The sequence below is a fragment of the Cetorhinus maximus genome, chromosome 8 (assembly GCF_964194155.1).
Source record: "Cetorhinus maximus chromosome 8, sCetMax3.hap1.1, whole genome shotgun sequence".
NCBI classification, from domain to species: domain Eukaryota; kingdom Metazoa; phylum Chordata; class Chondrichthyes; order Lamniformes; family Cetorhinidae; genus Cetorhinus; species Cetorhinus maximus.
The window spans coordinates 92365943-92378493 of record NC_135886.1 but is presented as its reverse complement, the minus strand read 5'-3'; the positions used below and the strand labels follow the sequence as shown (position 1 = coordinate 92378493).

The 12551-nt window shown below is 38.7% G+C and overlaps 1 protein-coding gene across 7 annotated transcripts in view; it reads right to left on the bottom strand.

Annotated features, from left to right (window-relative positions):
• Window positions 1-12551, bottom strand: part of diaph2 (diaphanous-related formin 2) — an 855920-nt gene that overhangs the window by 784456 nt on the left and 58913 nt on the right. For 5 of the 7 annotated variants that reach the window (XM_078547234.1, XM_078547237.1, XM_078547239.1 and 2 more), the window contains exons 2-3: window positions 3205-3237; window positions 526-702 (exon numbers count right to left, since the gene is read on the bottom strand). In XM_078547234.1, coding sequence (XP_078403360.1) covers window positions 526-702; window positions 3205-3237 — 210 coding nt within the window. The remainder of the gene's footprint in view (window positions 1-525; window positions 703-3204; window positions 3238-12551) is intronic. The other 2 variants (XM_078547238.1, XM_078547236.1) reach the window with 1 other exon arrangement.

The window sequence follows — 12551 nt, the reverse complement described above, 5'->3', positions numbered from 1 at the left end:
CGATGTGAAAATGGCTAGGGTGACAGTTTCTTTGACTGCACCTGGCAACTGGTAACACATATTTAGCAGTGTAGCCGAAGGACTTATTTTCTGAAAACAGAAATTTAGGTCCACTATTTTGCAAAAATATTGATGACATCTCCTCCTTCGCAGTTTCCCTCAAAATAAAAATCCTTATAAAAATATGCTCTACCTTTTGGTAAAATTATATAACATAATGGAAATATTCTGCAGGACTTCATCAGGTGACTCACAGATACCCACATTTAATGCAAAAAAAAAAGGAACTGTAGTTTGAGTATTTTGGAAAAAATGCTGATCCTGCTACATTTTGCATGATAATAAAACATTGTGCAGCACACTACAGCATCATAGAAATTTCTCTAGAAATATAGCTACACATGCACACAGCTAATAATAACATTACAATTTGTTCATAAGGAGTTAGAAATGTCTGAAAATGTTTGATCAGTGGAGTATTAAAGAAATTATAGAATGTTTCTCTTCATTAAAAACAGTACTTACCATCATTTTTTCAAAGAGATCTAAAATCTCTTTCTCAGAAAGATTCATAAAACATTCCTCAAACACTGGTTGAGCTAGTGGCAAGTCACACATAGCTGTTTGAGAGTCAGTAGGATGCTGTATGTGAGGTTTCTCTTTTTTCGTAGCTGACTTTCGAAAACTGGTTAATCTGTCACGCTGTCAAAATAAATAATAAAAAATAAATTATGTTAAAATAATGCCATTTAAAGCTTCCTACATTTATACATTTGTCTAAAATATTGTGTTATGAGCACATCCTTTTCAAAATCATGCATACTTGCAGTGATTTTATCTGTGAATAATTTACAGCCTCATGCTTAATTTGTGACAAAGCAGCATAATTATAGTTGAGTATCAAATGAAAGGCTACACCTTCCCCTTAAAATGCCCATGCACTAAATAAATTGTAGGAGGATAATTTGATTTTCAATTTGCTAGGCAGTTTTGATTCACATAACATCTTAACAATCATATAGTCTCACTGATATGCATGCAGTCACAGCTTGTTATAAAATAACTTTTTGGCCTTATTCTAGTTCCTTTTAACTAATAAGAGGATAAACAATATAAATCGAAAATAAAGAATTTCCACACTTTGCCAACCGTGGCTCATTTAGTAGCATTCTCACCAGAGTGACAACGTTGTGGGTTCAAATCACACTCCAGGCTTTGAACACAGCAATCTAGGCTGACACTCTAATGCAGCACTTTCAGAAGTGTCATCTTTAGGAGACGACATTAAAAATGAGCATAAAAGATCCCATGGCTCTACTTCAAACAGCAAGGAAGTTCTGCGTCCTGGACAATATTTGTCCTTCAATCCATGTCACAAAAAACAGGTTATCTGGTCATTTTCACGTTGCTATTCTGGGAGGCCATACTATGCTTAAATTGGCTGCTACATGTCATACATCACAACGGTGACTATAATTCAAAAGTGCTTCACTAGGGAATCCAGTCATCATGAAAGAAACTATATAAATGCAAGTCTTTTTTTGTTTTAATGTGGTTTGACTGCAGGTTAAAGTGTAGGCACTGAAGCACTAATGTCAACCGATGCATCAAAATGTCAGTTGGTTAAACTATTTATACTTTATGTAGTTTAATAACCCAAATTTTATGAAGTCATAGCACAGTGCAGTAGTGCTTCAACACACAATATCATACAAATGGTACGATGTACCTTTGTGCCTTTGTAACCCACATGACAAGACCCTGAGCTCAGTTTGCTGTTGGAAAAGATGCAGAGCAGAGGTTTGCCCTTTCAGGCAAGTCACCCTAAGACAACCTCGCACACTATGATATCCAAAAACAGTTATTCATACAAGTCTTAAAAATTGATAGGTTGTCTGCCTGTTTTCTCAATAGTGGTCATGGGGAACCTAATGATCGAGAAAAGCACACTTCAAAATGAATTTAAAATGAAATTCAAGATACTTAGCTATTTTAAAACTCAGTCACCTGAATAGCAAACTCGTCATAGTCATGCAATAATGGAAGATTTACTTATGTTGTGCCAAGACAATAAAACATTCAACAAAATCTATATGAATTTTAAGTGCCCTGTATCAGTTGTTAGCTTGGCATGCATAGTTAGAACATACATAATGTAAGTTAGGAAAACCTCATTAAGTATAAAGATGCTTTTAACTGGCTCGTTCATGATCGATCTTGTTGAAGTGCCTGTAGGTTGAGTTTCTGTCCATTAATTCAGCTTAATATAAATTATCTCCTCAGTCATGAGAAAAACACCAGGAAAACCATTAATTATGGAATATGCTTATGTCATGCACAATATATAACAATCCAATCTCCAAAGAATATATCTTGGGTTAGAATTCTGATTAATAAAATAACAGTCACCAGGAATAGGCAATCCATTTATCATCATATTTAAAATAAATTTAGTATCTGCATAGCAGTTAACAGGAAATAATTTGTATAATTTATTAATCTCATTAATGTTCAAATTGTTTTCAAGAATGGTCAGGGGCTCCCAGTTTAGCGCAACTGGTTTTAATTTCTCCACTCAGTACAAGTGTAGCAGTGGCCAAGATATCTCTGCAAACATTGCAGTTTAGTTTTAATTTTATTTTAAAATGTATTTTATACACAAGATTGAATTGTAATTGTGAGCACCCTGTTGATAAAAATGGCTTACTAATTACAATCATATTTAAATTCCTTAGAAAGGTGAAAATTCAAATGTTTATCCTAAGTCATGATGGGTCTTAACCATTTCACCTATTTCTTCTTCTAGAGTCAGGCAGTGGAATTCAAATTTTCCAAAATTTACTTTAACCAGCTTATTGACCATCTTTCTTTTAGACTGAAGTACTCTTGCAGCTGTAAGTTTATTCAATACATTATATGCAGAAGTCATAAACTCTGAAAGCATAAATTTAAGAAAGGAGTCCTATTTTAACTAATGCAATCCCATAGAGTGCTAAATAGGTTCATTCAGCAGGCTGAGAAAGTGGATTTAAAATACTAGAAGCAAAATTGAGGAAATGCATTAAATGTTCTCATTAGTACCAGGTTATTCCTGAGGCAGAACAACTAATGCCCATTTCTACAAATATTGAGAAGGAATGTTAAGAACTACAATTTTTAGCATGCATGGTTTAGTGATTTAGGTAGATTCCAGAACAGGCTTACCACATCATCCGCCAAAGTTTTTATGTTAAGGTTCTGTAGAAGGCAGAGAAGAAAAAAAAAAGAAAACATCACCCACAGCTGCAAAATATACCCAACCACCATAACAAACTTTTAAAGCAGCGGATCATTGTACTGAAAAGAAGAGTCGAGTGTTAGGAGTCTAGATTTAGAAAATCCAAAACTAAAGTGTTTCAGGTTATGGCTGATATTTTGAGACCTGGAGTTTTGTTGTACTCTGCATAGAACTCCCAAGTTGAATAGAAATTGTTTTCCTTATGCACAGAGCTGCACCAACATTTTTTCACAAAATAATTTCCAGTGATATTGCACGATGCATTGCTAAAATGTAGCTTAAGTGAGGAAAATAAATGAACTAAAACCTTAATTATTTCCCACTTTATGAAGTGAAAATGTTCAATCAAACATACAATGATAGTTCAACCTGCATATTCAAAGAAATACTCCATTAAGTGTGCTACATCACCTCAGACATCATCCCTTTTGGAATTTTGTACCAAATAGCTTGTTAGAGGATCTTCCTCACTCCTCCAGATTCCTATGTTTTTGACTAGGTGCGAGCACAAAGGCTGGTTTTGACAGAATAATAAGGTTAAGATCCCAATTGCATCAGATCAGTTAGAGAAAGATGAAGGAATGGTGGACATTTTGCACATGGAGGTATAAAGTAAATTACAGAGAAGTACATAATATGACATTTTCTCGTTTAGTGTATCTCTTCATACAAGTGATAAACCACCTTAAAAGACTGCAGCATAATTTTACTAAAGGATTACATAGGATACACAGCACAGAAACAGGTCATTCGGACCAACTTATCCACCCAAGCCTCCTTCCATCTTTCCTCATCTAAATCTATCATCGTAAACCTCTGTTGCCTTCTCCCTCAAAAGCTTGTCTACTTTTCCCTAAAATGCATTTATACAATTCGCTTCAATCGCTCCCTGTGATCATGGATCCCATATTCTCACTGCTCTTTGGGTAAAGAACTGTCTTTTGAATGCCATGTTGGATTTCTTGGTAACCATCTTATATTGATGGCCTCCAGTTATGCTCTTCCCCACAAGGAGAAGAATTTTCTGTATCCACTCTATCAAACCTTTCATAATTTAAAAACTTTCTATTTGATCATTCAAGAGAAAAGAGACCCAGCCTGTCAATCCTTTCCTGATATGTATACCCACACATTTCTGGTATTGTCCTTGTAAACTGTCTCTGCACCCTCTCTCCAGTAACTCTATGTCCTTTTCAAAATATGGTGACTGGAGTCGCATGCAATAAATGTGGTCTAATCAAGGTTCTAATCAAAGTTTAGCACAACTTATCTACTTTTCCAGACTATCCCTCCAGAAATGAAACCTTGTGCTAGGTTTGTTTTTTTTTTAATGGTCTTGCAAACTTGTAGCACAACTTTTAGTGATCAGTATACTTGTACTTTTGTTGCTTACAAAAGATCCTGAGCATCACATAAAGGGACATCACCACCAATGTAGAAGTGCTACAAAGAACTGGTCAGAGACACCTGCTGGACATTGTGACGGAGAGACAACTGGGACTGGCAGAACACGTACTTCGCTTCCCAGATGCACGTCCCAGTAGGCAGTAGGATGGACACCACCAGGTGGAAAAAGAAGATAGGCTGGCCAAAGGAGACCTGACAAAGTACATTTAAGGAGCACCTTCAAGAGCGGGACACCACCTGGGCTAGAGCGAAAAAATTGCAATGGGCTGAGGCTAGCGGTGGAGCCTTGCTGCCCATTGTCCCGCATGGGACTAGAGGAACTAAGTATAAGTAAGCAATTGTATTTCTTCATAATTTTGAACGACCAATCAATGCCAGAAAAGTTGAGTGAAAGTATCAAATTGCTCAGCCATGATCTAATCAAATGGCAGAGCACACTCGAGGGACCAAATGGTCTACTCCTGCTTCTAATTCATATGTATGTATATACTCCAAATGATTAACATGTGGGTGGAATTCACACAAGAAGAATTTCCCAAGCACAATTTCATAACTACGACACAACAATGAGTTGGGTGCCACATCATCTGGAGCTGTTATCATAATCTGACAATTTATGTAAAATCTATTTCTATGTAGTATCATAGGCCTTTAAGGAGCAAGCTTCTTGAAACGATTACCAAGTATCCACCATTCTACGAGGAGAAGGGGAGAAGCGGCACTAGGTAAGTTGCTCCTTCAGAGAGCCAGCACAGACACAATGGGCTGAAAGGCCTCCTTCTGTGCTGTAATCAACGATTCTAGTGAACTCACATTGGCCTACTCAATGGTTACGCTCTCAATCAAGGGCTTGGTAAGTGTCACTTCCATTCAGGACAACAGGTCATGTCTCTCTGAGATTTGAATTTTGCTGATGCTCATAATGACAACATTTACACAGTACCATTCCTCAACAATTGAGTTGTTCATATGTTTTCCAAGTTCATACCTCCTCAACTCAGATCTTCTAATGATCCTTAATACAAGGAGAAAATGAACAAAGGTATAAATAACTTAACTTCCCTAATTCCTGCAAACATAATCAGTGTGTACTTGAGAAAGGGTACAACTAATCAGAGAAAAAGTGTGAAAAAGAAAGTTAGAACATTGTATTAGTCGTTGCTGTGTCCTGAACTGCTGACATTAATACCACTCAGAGAAGTCACAAGGGTATTTAGCATGGGGAAACTGAAAAACTATTTTCAGGGAGTTACAAAGGAAATAGAGGCAGGACTAGACAATGCTGCACCTCAAGACTGCTCCACCATTCAATACAATGACGGCTGACCTTCGGCTTCAACTCCACTTTCTCCCCCCCAACCCCCATCTCCAGGTCCTTCAATTCCCTGACACACCTCTTATTCTGTTTGTTTCTATCCAGTAGCCAGTCATCTATCCATCCTAATACATTACGCCTAATTCCATGAGCCCTTATTTTGTGTATTTAACCTTTTGTGTGGCACCTTCTGGAAATTCAAGTATACTAAATCTACTGGCTCCCCTTTATCTACCCAACCAGTTACATCCTCAAAAAACTCTCAAGTTTGTCAAACACGGTTTGATCAAAGGGAAACTATGTTGAACCTGTCTGGTCATGCTATGAGTTTCCAAGTGCAATATTAAGAATTCCTTAAGAGATGTCAGCACTTTCCTGACAACTGATATCAGGCTAACTGAACTGTAATATCTGATGTTCTCTCCCTCCTTTCTTGAATGTCAATGTTACATTTGCTAACTTAATGTAGGGAATTTTAGAATATCACAGCTAGCGCATCCATTATCTCTGCAGCTACCTATTTTAGGACCCTAGGATGTAGTCCCTTAAGTTTCTCAATACATTTTTTTCTGCTGATATCAATTACCTTAAGTTCCTCCCTCGAATTAGCCCCTTGGTTAGCTTCTAGTTCTGTACGTAATTTGTGTCTTCTGTTGTGAAGACAGCCACAAAATGTTTGTGCAATGTCTAGGCCACTGCCTCAATTCCTTGAAACTTTCTCCTATCTTTGCATTTAAGGTCTAACCTTTACTTTAGCTACTCGCTTCCTTTTTATATACTTGTGAAAGCTCTTACAATCTGCTTTAATTATTTTTTCATTCTTTCACATGATGTGCACATCACTGGCATGGCTAACATTGGTTGCCCATCCCTAATTGCCCTCGAGAGGGTGATGGCAAGCAGTCTTCTCAAATCGCTGCAGGCCATCTGGCGCAGGTACACCTACAGTGCTGCTGGGAAAGGGGTTCCAGGGTTTTGAACATGCAACAATAAAGGAATGGCAGTGATATAGTTCCAAATCAGGATGGTGTGTGACTTGAGGGGAACTTGCAGGTGATGTCATTCCCATGTGTCTACTGCCCTTGTCCCTCTAGGTGGTAGAGGTCGCAGGTTTGGAAGGTGCTGTTGAAGAAGCCTTGCTGAGTTGCTGCAATGAATCTTATATATAGTATACACTGCTTTCACAGAGTTGGTGTTAGAGGGACTGAGTATTTAGGTTGATGGATGGGATACTGATCAAGCACACTGTTTTGTCCTGGACGATGCCAGGCTTCTCGAGTGTGATCGCAGCAGTGCTCATCCAGGCAAGTGGAGACTATTCAATCATATTCCTGACTTGTGCCCTGCAGACGGTAGGCAGGTTTGAGGAGACAGGAGACAGGACTTGCCTCAGAAATCCTAGCCTCTGACCTGCATCTAAAATAAAAACAGAATATGCAGAGGACAGAGTTAACATTTCAGGTCAATGATCTCGCATCAGGACATCTTGTTTTCATTTTGGGTTTCCAGCAGCCACAGTATTTTGATTTTGGAATTAACATCTCAACTTGATATATCTGACCTTTGCTGCTTGACATGAATGCTGAGTGATGACAGCAACAAACTTGTAGTCATGTTGTGCCTTAAATGCTGAAATAATTCCCAAGTAGGAGAAAAGATAGGAATTCCAAGTCTAAATCAGCTGGGGAGCATCATTTGAATATGTTAACACATGACAAAGTGTAATGCTGAATGCTTCTTCAAAAACACGTGCAATGCTTCCAGTTCCATAGCAAGAAGGAAGGTATGCTAAGCTGTTCAACACTCAGCGTTACCAGGTTTAAAGCACCTTAGAATGTGCTGATAAATTTTAAAACTGAAAGTTTGCATGGCAGCACTTGTTGATTTAGTCATAATAGCTCTTATGAAATGAAAGCTGATAACTAAACTTCAAGAATCCATAGATTTCATATTATGAAATGAGAAAAGGCTAATTAATAACCTTACTGTAAAGGAGACTTTAGGAAACCTTAGGAAATAGTGACCATAATATGATGGAATTTCACATTAAGTGTCCTCAGCCCAACCATCTTCAGCTGCTTCATCAATGACCTTCCTTCCATCATAAAGTCAGAAGTGGGGGATGTTTGCTGATGGTTGCACAATGTTCAGCACAATTCAGGACTCCTCAGATACTGATGCAGTCCATGTCCAAATGTAGCAAGACCTGGACAATATCCAGGCTTGAGCTGACAAGTGCCAAGTAACATTCGCACCACACAAGTGCAAGGCAATGACCATCTCCAACAAGGCAGAATCTAACCATCGCCCTTTGACATTCAATGACATTACCACCACTGAATCCCCCACTATCAACATCCTGGGGTTACCGATGACCAGAAACTGAACTGGACTAGCTAGATAAATACTGTGGCTACAAGAGCAGGTCAGAGGCTAGAAATCCTGCGACGAGTAACTTACCTTCTGACTCTCCAAAGCCTATCCACCATCTACAAGTCATAAGTCAGGAGTGTGATGGAATATTCCCCACTTGCCTGGATGAGTGCAGCTCCAACAACACTCAAAAAGCTTGATACCGTCCAGGACAAAGCAGCCCACTTGATTGGCATCACATCCACAAACATTCACTCCCTCCAACACCGAGACGCACAGTAGCAACAGTGCGTACCATCTACAAGATGCACTGCAGGGATTCACCAAGGCTCCTTAGACAGCACCTTCAAAACCCACGCCCACTACCATCTCGAAGGACAACAGCAGCAGATAGATGGGAACACCACCATCTGGAAGTTCCCCTCCAAGTCACTCACCATCCTGACTTGGAAATATATCACCATTCCTTCACTGTCACTGGGTCAAAATCCTGGAACTCCCCTCCTAACAGCACTGTGGTGTACCTATACCACGTGGACTGCAACGGCTCAAGAGGCAACTCACCACCACCTTCTCAAGGCCAAGAAGAATGGGCAATAAATGCTGGCCCAGCCAGTGAAGCCCACATCACTTGAATGATTTTTTTTAAAAGTTTGAAAATGATATAATCTTTCTGAAACTAGAATCTTAAATCTGAACACGAAGCTACACAAAATGAAGCTACAAGGGCAAGTTGGCTATGGTAGATTGGGAAAACACACTAAAAAATTTGATGTAGACAGTCAATGGCTGGCATGTAAAGAACTATTACATGGCCTACAACAAATAAACATTTCTCCAAGATACAAAAACCCAACAGAGGAAAGGTGAATCAACTGTCGCTAACAAAAGAAGTTAAAGATTGCATTAGATCAAAAGAAGTGGCTTACAAGATTGCCAGAAAAAGTGGAGAAAGCCTGAGGATTGGGAGCAATTTAGAATCCAGCAAAGGAGGACCAAGGAACTGAAAGAAAGGTTAAAGACAATATGAATGCAAGCTAGCGAGAAACATAAAAGCAGACTGTAAAAGCTTCTTTAGGTATGCAAAAAGGCAAGATTAGCAAGGAAAATATGGGTCCATTACAGGCGGGGACTGGAGAATTTATAATGAAGATTAGGGAAATGGCGGAGTTTGTTTGTGTTTGTCTTCATGGAGGGAGATACAAAAAATCCCCCAGGGTGTGAGAAAATGAAGAACTGAAAGAAATTAGTATGAATAAAGAAGTAGCACTCAAAAAATTGATTGGAGTGAAGGTTGTTAAATCCCCTGGACCTGATGAGCTGCATCCCAGAGTGTTGAAGGAGGTAGCGATAGAGATAGCGAATGTATTGGTGGTTATCTTTCAAAATTCTATAGATCCAGTAAAGTTTCCTACAGGCTGGAAAGTAGCAAACGTAACCCCGCTACTTAAAAAGGGAGGGAGAGTGCAAATGGAGAACTACAGATCTGTTACTTTGACGTCAATAGTATGGAAAATGTAGAATCTATTATAAGGGATGTAATGACTAGGAACTTGGAAAATAATGATATGATTGGGCAGAGTCAGCAAAGATTTATGAAAGGAAAGTAAGATTTGACAAACCTGTTGGAGTTTTTTGAGGATGTTACTTGTAGCACAGATAAGGAGAACCATTGGATGTGGTGGATTTGCATTTTAAGAAGGCTTCCATTAAGGTCTCACACAAGACGTTAGAAAAAAAGATTACATCACAAGGGATTGGGGGTAATATACAGGTATGGATTGCGAATTGTGAACAGACAGAAAAAAAAGAGAATAGAAATAAATAAATCATTCTCAGGTTGGCAAGCTGTTACTAGGGGGGTACTGCTGGGGTCACAGCTGTTCACAATCTATATAAATGATTTGGATGTGGAAACCAATTGTAATATTTCCAAATTTGCTGATGACACAAACTAGGTGTGAATGTAAGTTGTGAGGTGGATGCAGGCTAAGTGAATGGGCAAGAACATGGCAGATGGAATATAATGTGAATAAGTGTAAAGTTATCCACTTTGGTAAGGAAAAAACAGAAAGGCAGAGTATTTCTTAAATGGTGAGGGGTTGGGAAGTGTTGAAAGGGATCGGGGTGTCCTTGTTCATGAGGCAAATTGTTCATAAAAGCTAGCATGCAGGTGCAGCAATCAATTAGCAAGGCAAATGTTACATGGGCCTTCATCGCAAGGGGATTTGAGTACAGGAGTAAAGATGCCTTGCTGCAATTGTATAGAGCTTTGGTGAGACCTACCTGGAGTATTGTGTGCAGTTTTGGTCTCCTTATCTAGAGAAGGATATACTTGACTTAGGAGTGCAATGGAGGTTCACCAGACTAATCCGTGGGATGGCGGGGTTGTCTTACTGGGAGACACTGAGGAAACCTGGCCTATATTCTCTAGAGTTTCGAAGAATGAGAGGTGATCTCATTGAAACTTAGAAAATTCTTACAGGGTGTGACAGGTAGATGTAGATAGGATATTTCCCCTGGCTGGTGAGTCTAGGGCCAGGGGACACAGTCTCAGAATAAAGGGCAGGCTACTTAAGACTGAAATGAGGAGGAATTTCTTCACTCAGAAGGTGATGAATCTTTTAAATTTACTACTCCAGAGGGCTGTGGCAGCTCAATCATTGAGCATATTCAAGACAGAAATTGATAGATTTCTGGATACGAATGACATTAAGGGATATGGGGATAGCACAGAAAAGTGGTATTGAGGTAGATGATCAGCCATGATCTAATTGAATAGCAGATCAGGCTCAATGGGCCGAGACTGCTCCAGCTCAGATATTCCTATATTCCATAGGTATGTGGAGATAGTCATGTATGAAAACAATGCTAATTATGGAAAATGACATCTTGGAGATTGATATGCATTGTGAAGTCTTCTACAATGCTCACCAAGGTTTCTTCTGGACAAGAGCAGCAATTTCATGAAAACACCATCACCGTCAAGTCACACACCATCATAATTTATACATATATTGCCATTCCTTCATCATCACTAGGTCAATATCCTGGAACTTCCTACTAAATTCTATTGGAGAGACATCATCATTACTGGGACTGCAGTGGTTCAAGACAGCCAATCATTGGCTCACACAACTAGGATAGACAATAAATGCAGCCTTGCCAACAGCATCCAAAAACAAAGCAAAAAAAAAATAACTGAAATCAAAAGCAAAATCCTTGTGTGTGCTGTTATAGTTCCAATTGTTTTTAATCACAGGAGATTTTGTGACCAATATCAACAGTATGGATTTAACAGAACTGCAATTTACTACTATTTTCACTCAGATTTAACTTTTTTTTTTGAAGTGACAACCTCTGTCCTTCCCTCTCACTTTATTAGTGAGGACAGAATCAAAATATTGGCAAGCACTCACTGTCAAAACTCACAAATGAATAGTTATCACCTGGCTATGGAACAGAACCCCAGCAACAAATCAATGCCTTCAGTAATAGGTGGTGAAGAGAGCAATTTTGCCAAGAAACTCCCAGTTGGTTCAGAGCTACAAATGTACAAGGCAGAATCGATTGCAGTCTGCCATTTGTTGTCAGGTATTCTGCAGGAAACATATGCAAGATAGTGGTCAGAAAACCGATGCAATCCCAGTGTTGCCAGAAGTTAATGAAAAGCTAGAAGATTAGCTGAATTACCGAGACAATTACAGATAAGAGTGGGTTGATTAACAAGTTGTTGCAGTCACTCAGGATAACAAATTCAGTATAAGTGTTGGTCTGATCAGTGGCAAAGGAGAAGCAAAGTAATGACGATGATGAAAAGTTCTGCAGTTAATGCCTCTAGTGCAGCAAAATGCTGAATGTGGATAAATGCTAAACTATTACATTCTTTAAGCATTTTTACAAGTTGTTATGAAAATCTAGTTCATAATTCTTGTGTTTTAGTATATAACTTAGTTTTAGGAATTAACATTTAAACTGTAGAAAAATGGGGCATCTGAGTGAGAAACTGATAAGCAACCCTGAAGTAAATGCAATTCAGTCAAGTTTGGAGTTAATTAAAAGCTAAACTGTGTTTATCTTACATGGTCAGAGTCGATAGAAACAAAAATTTAAACAATAGATGGCCCATTTCTGGACCTCTTGGTAGAGTTGAACTGTCTATCGTTATCTTCATAAAAG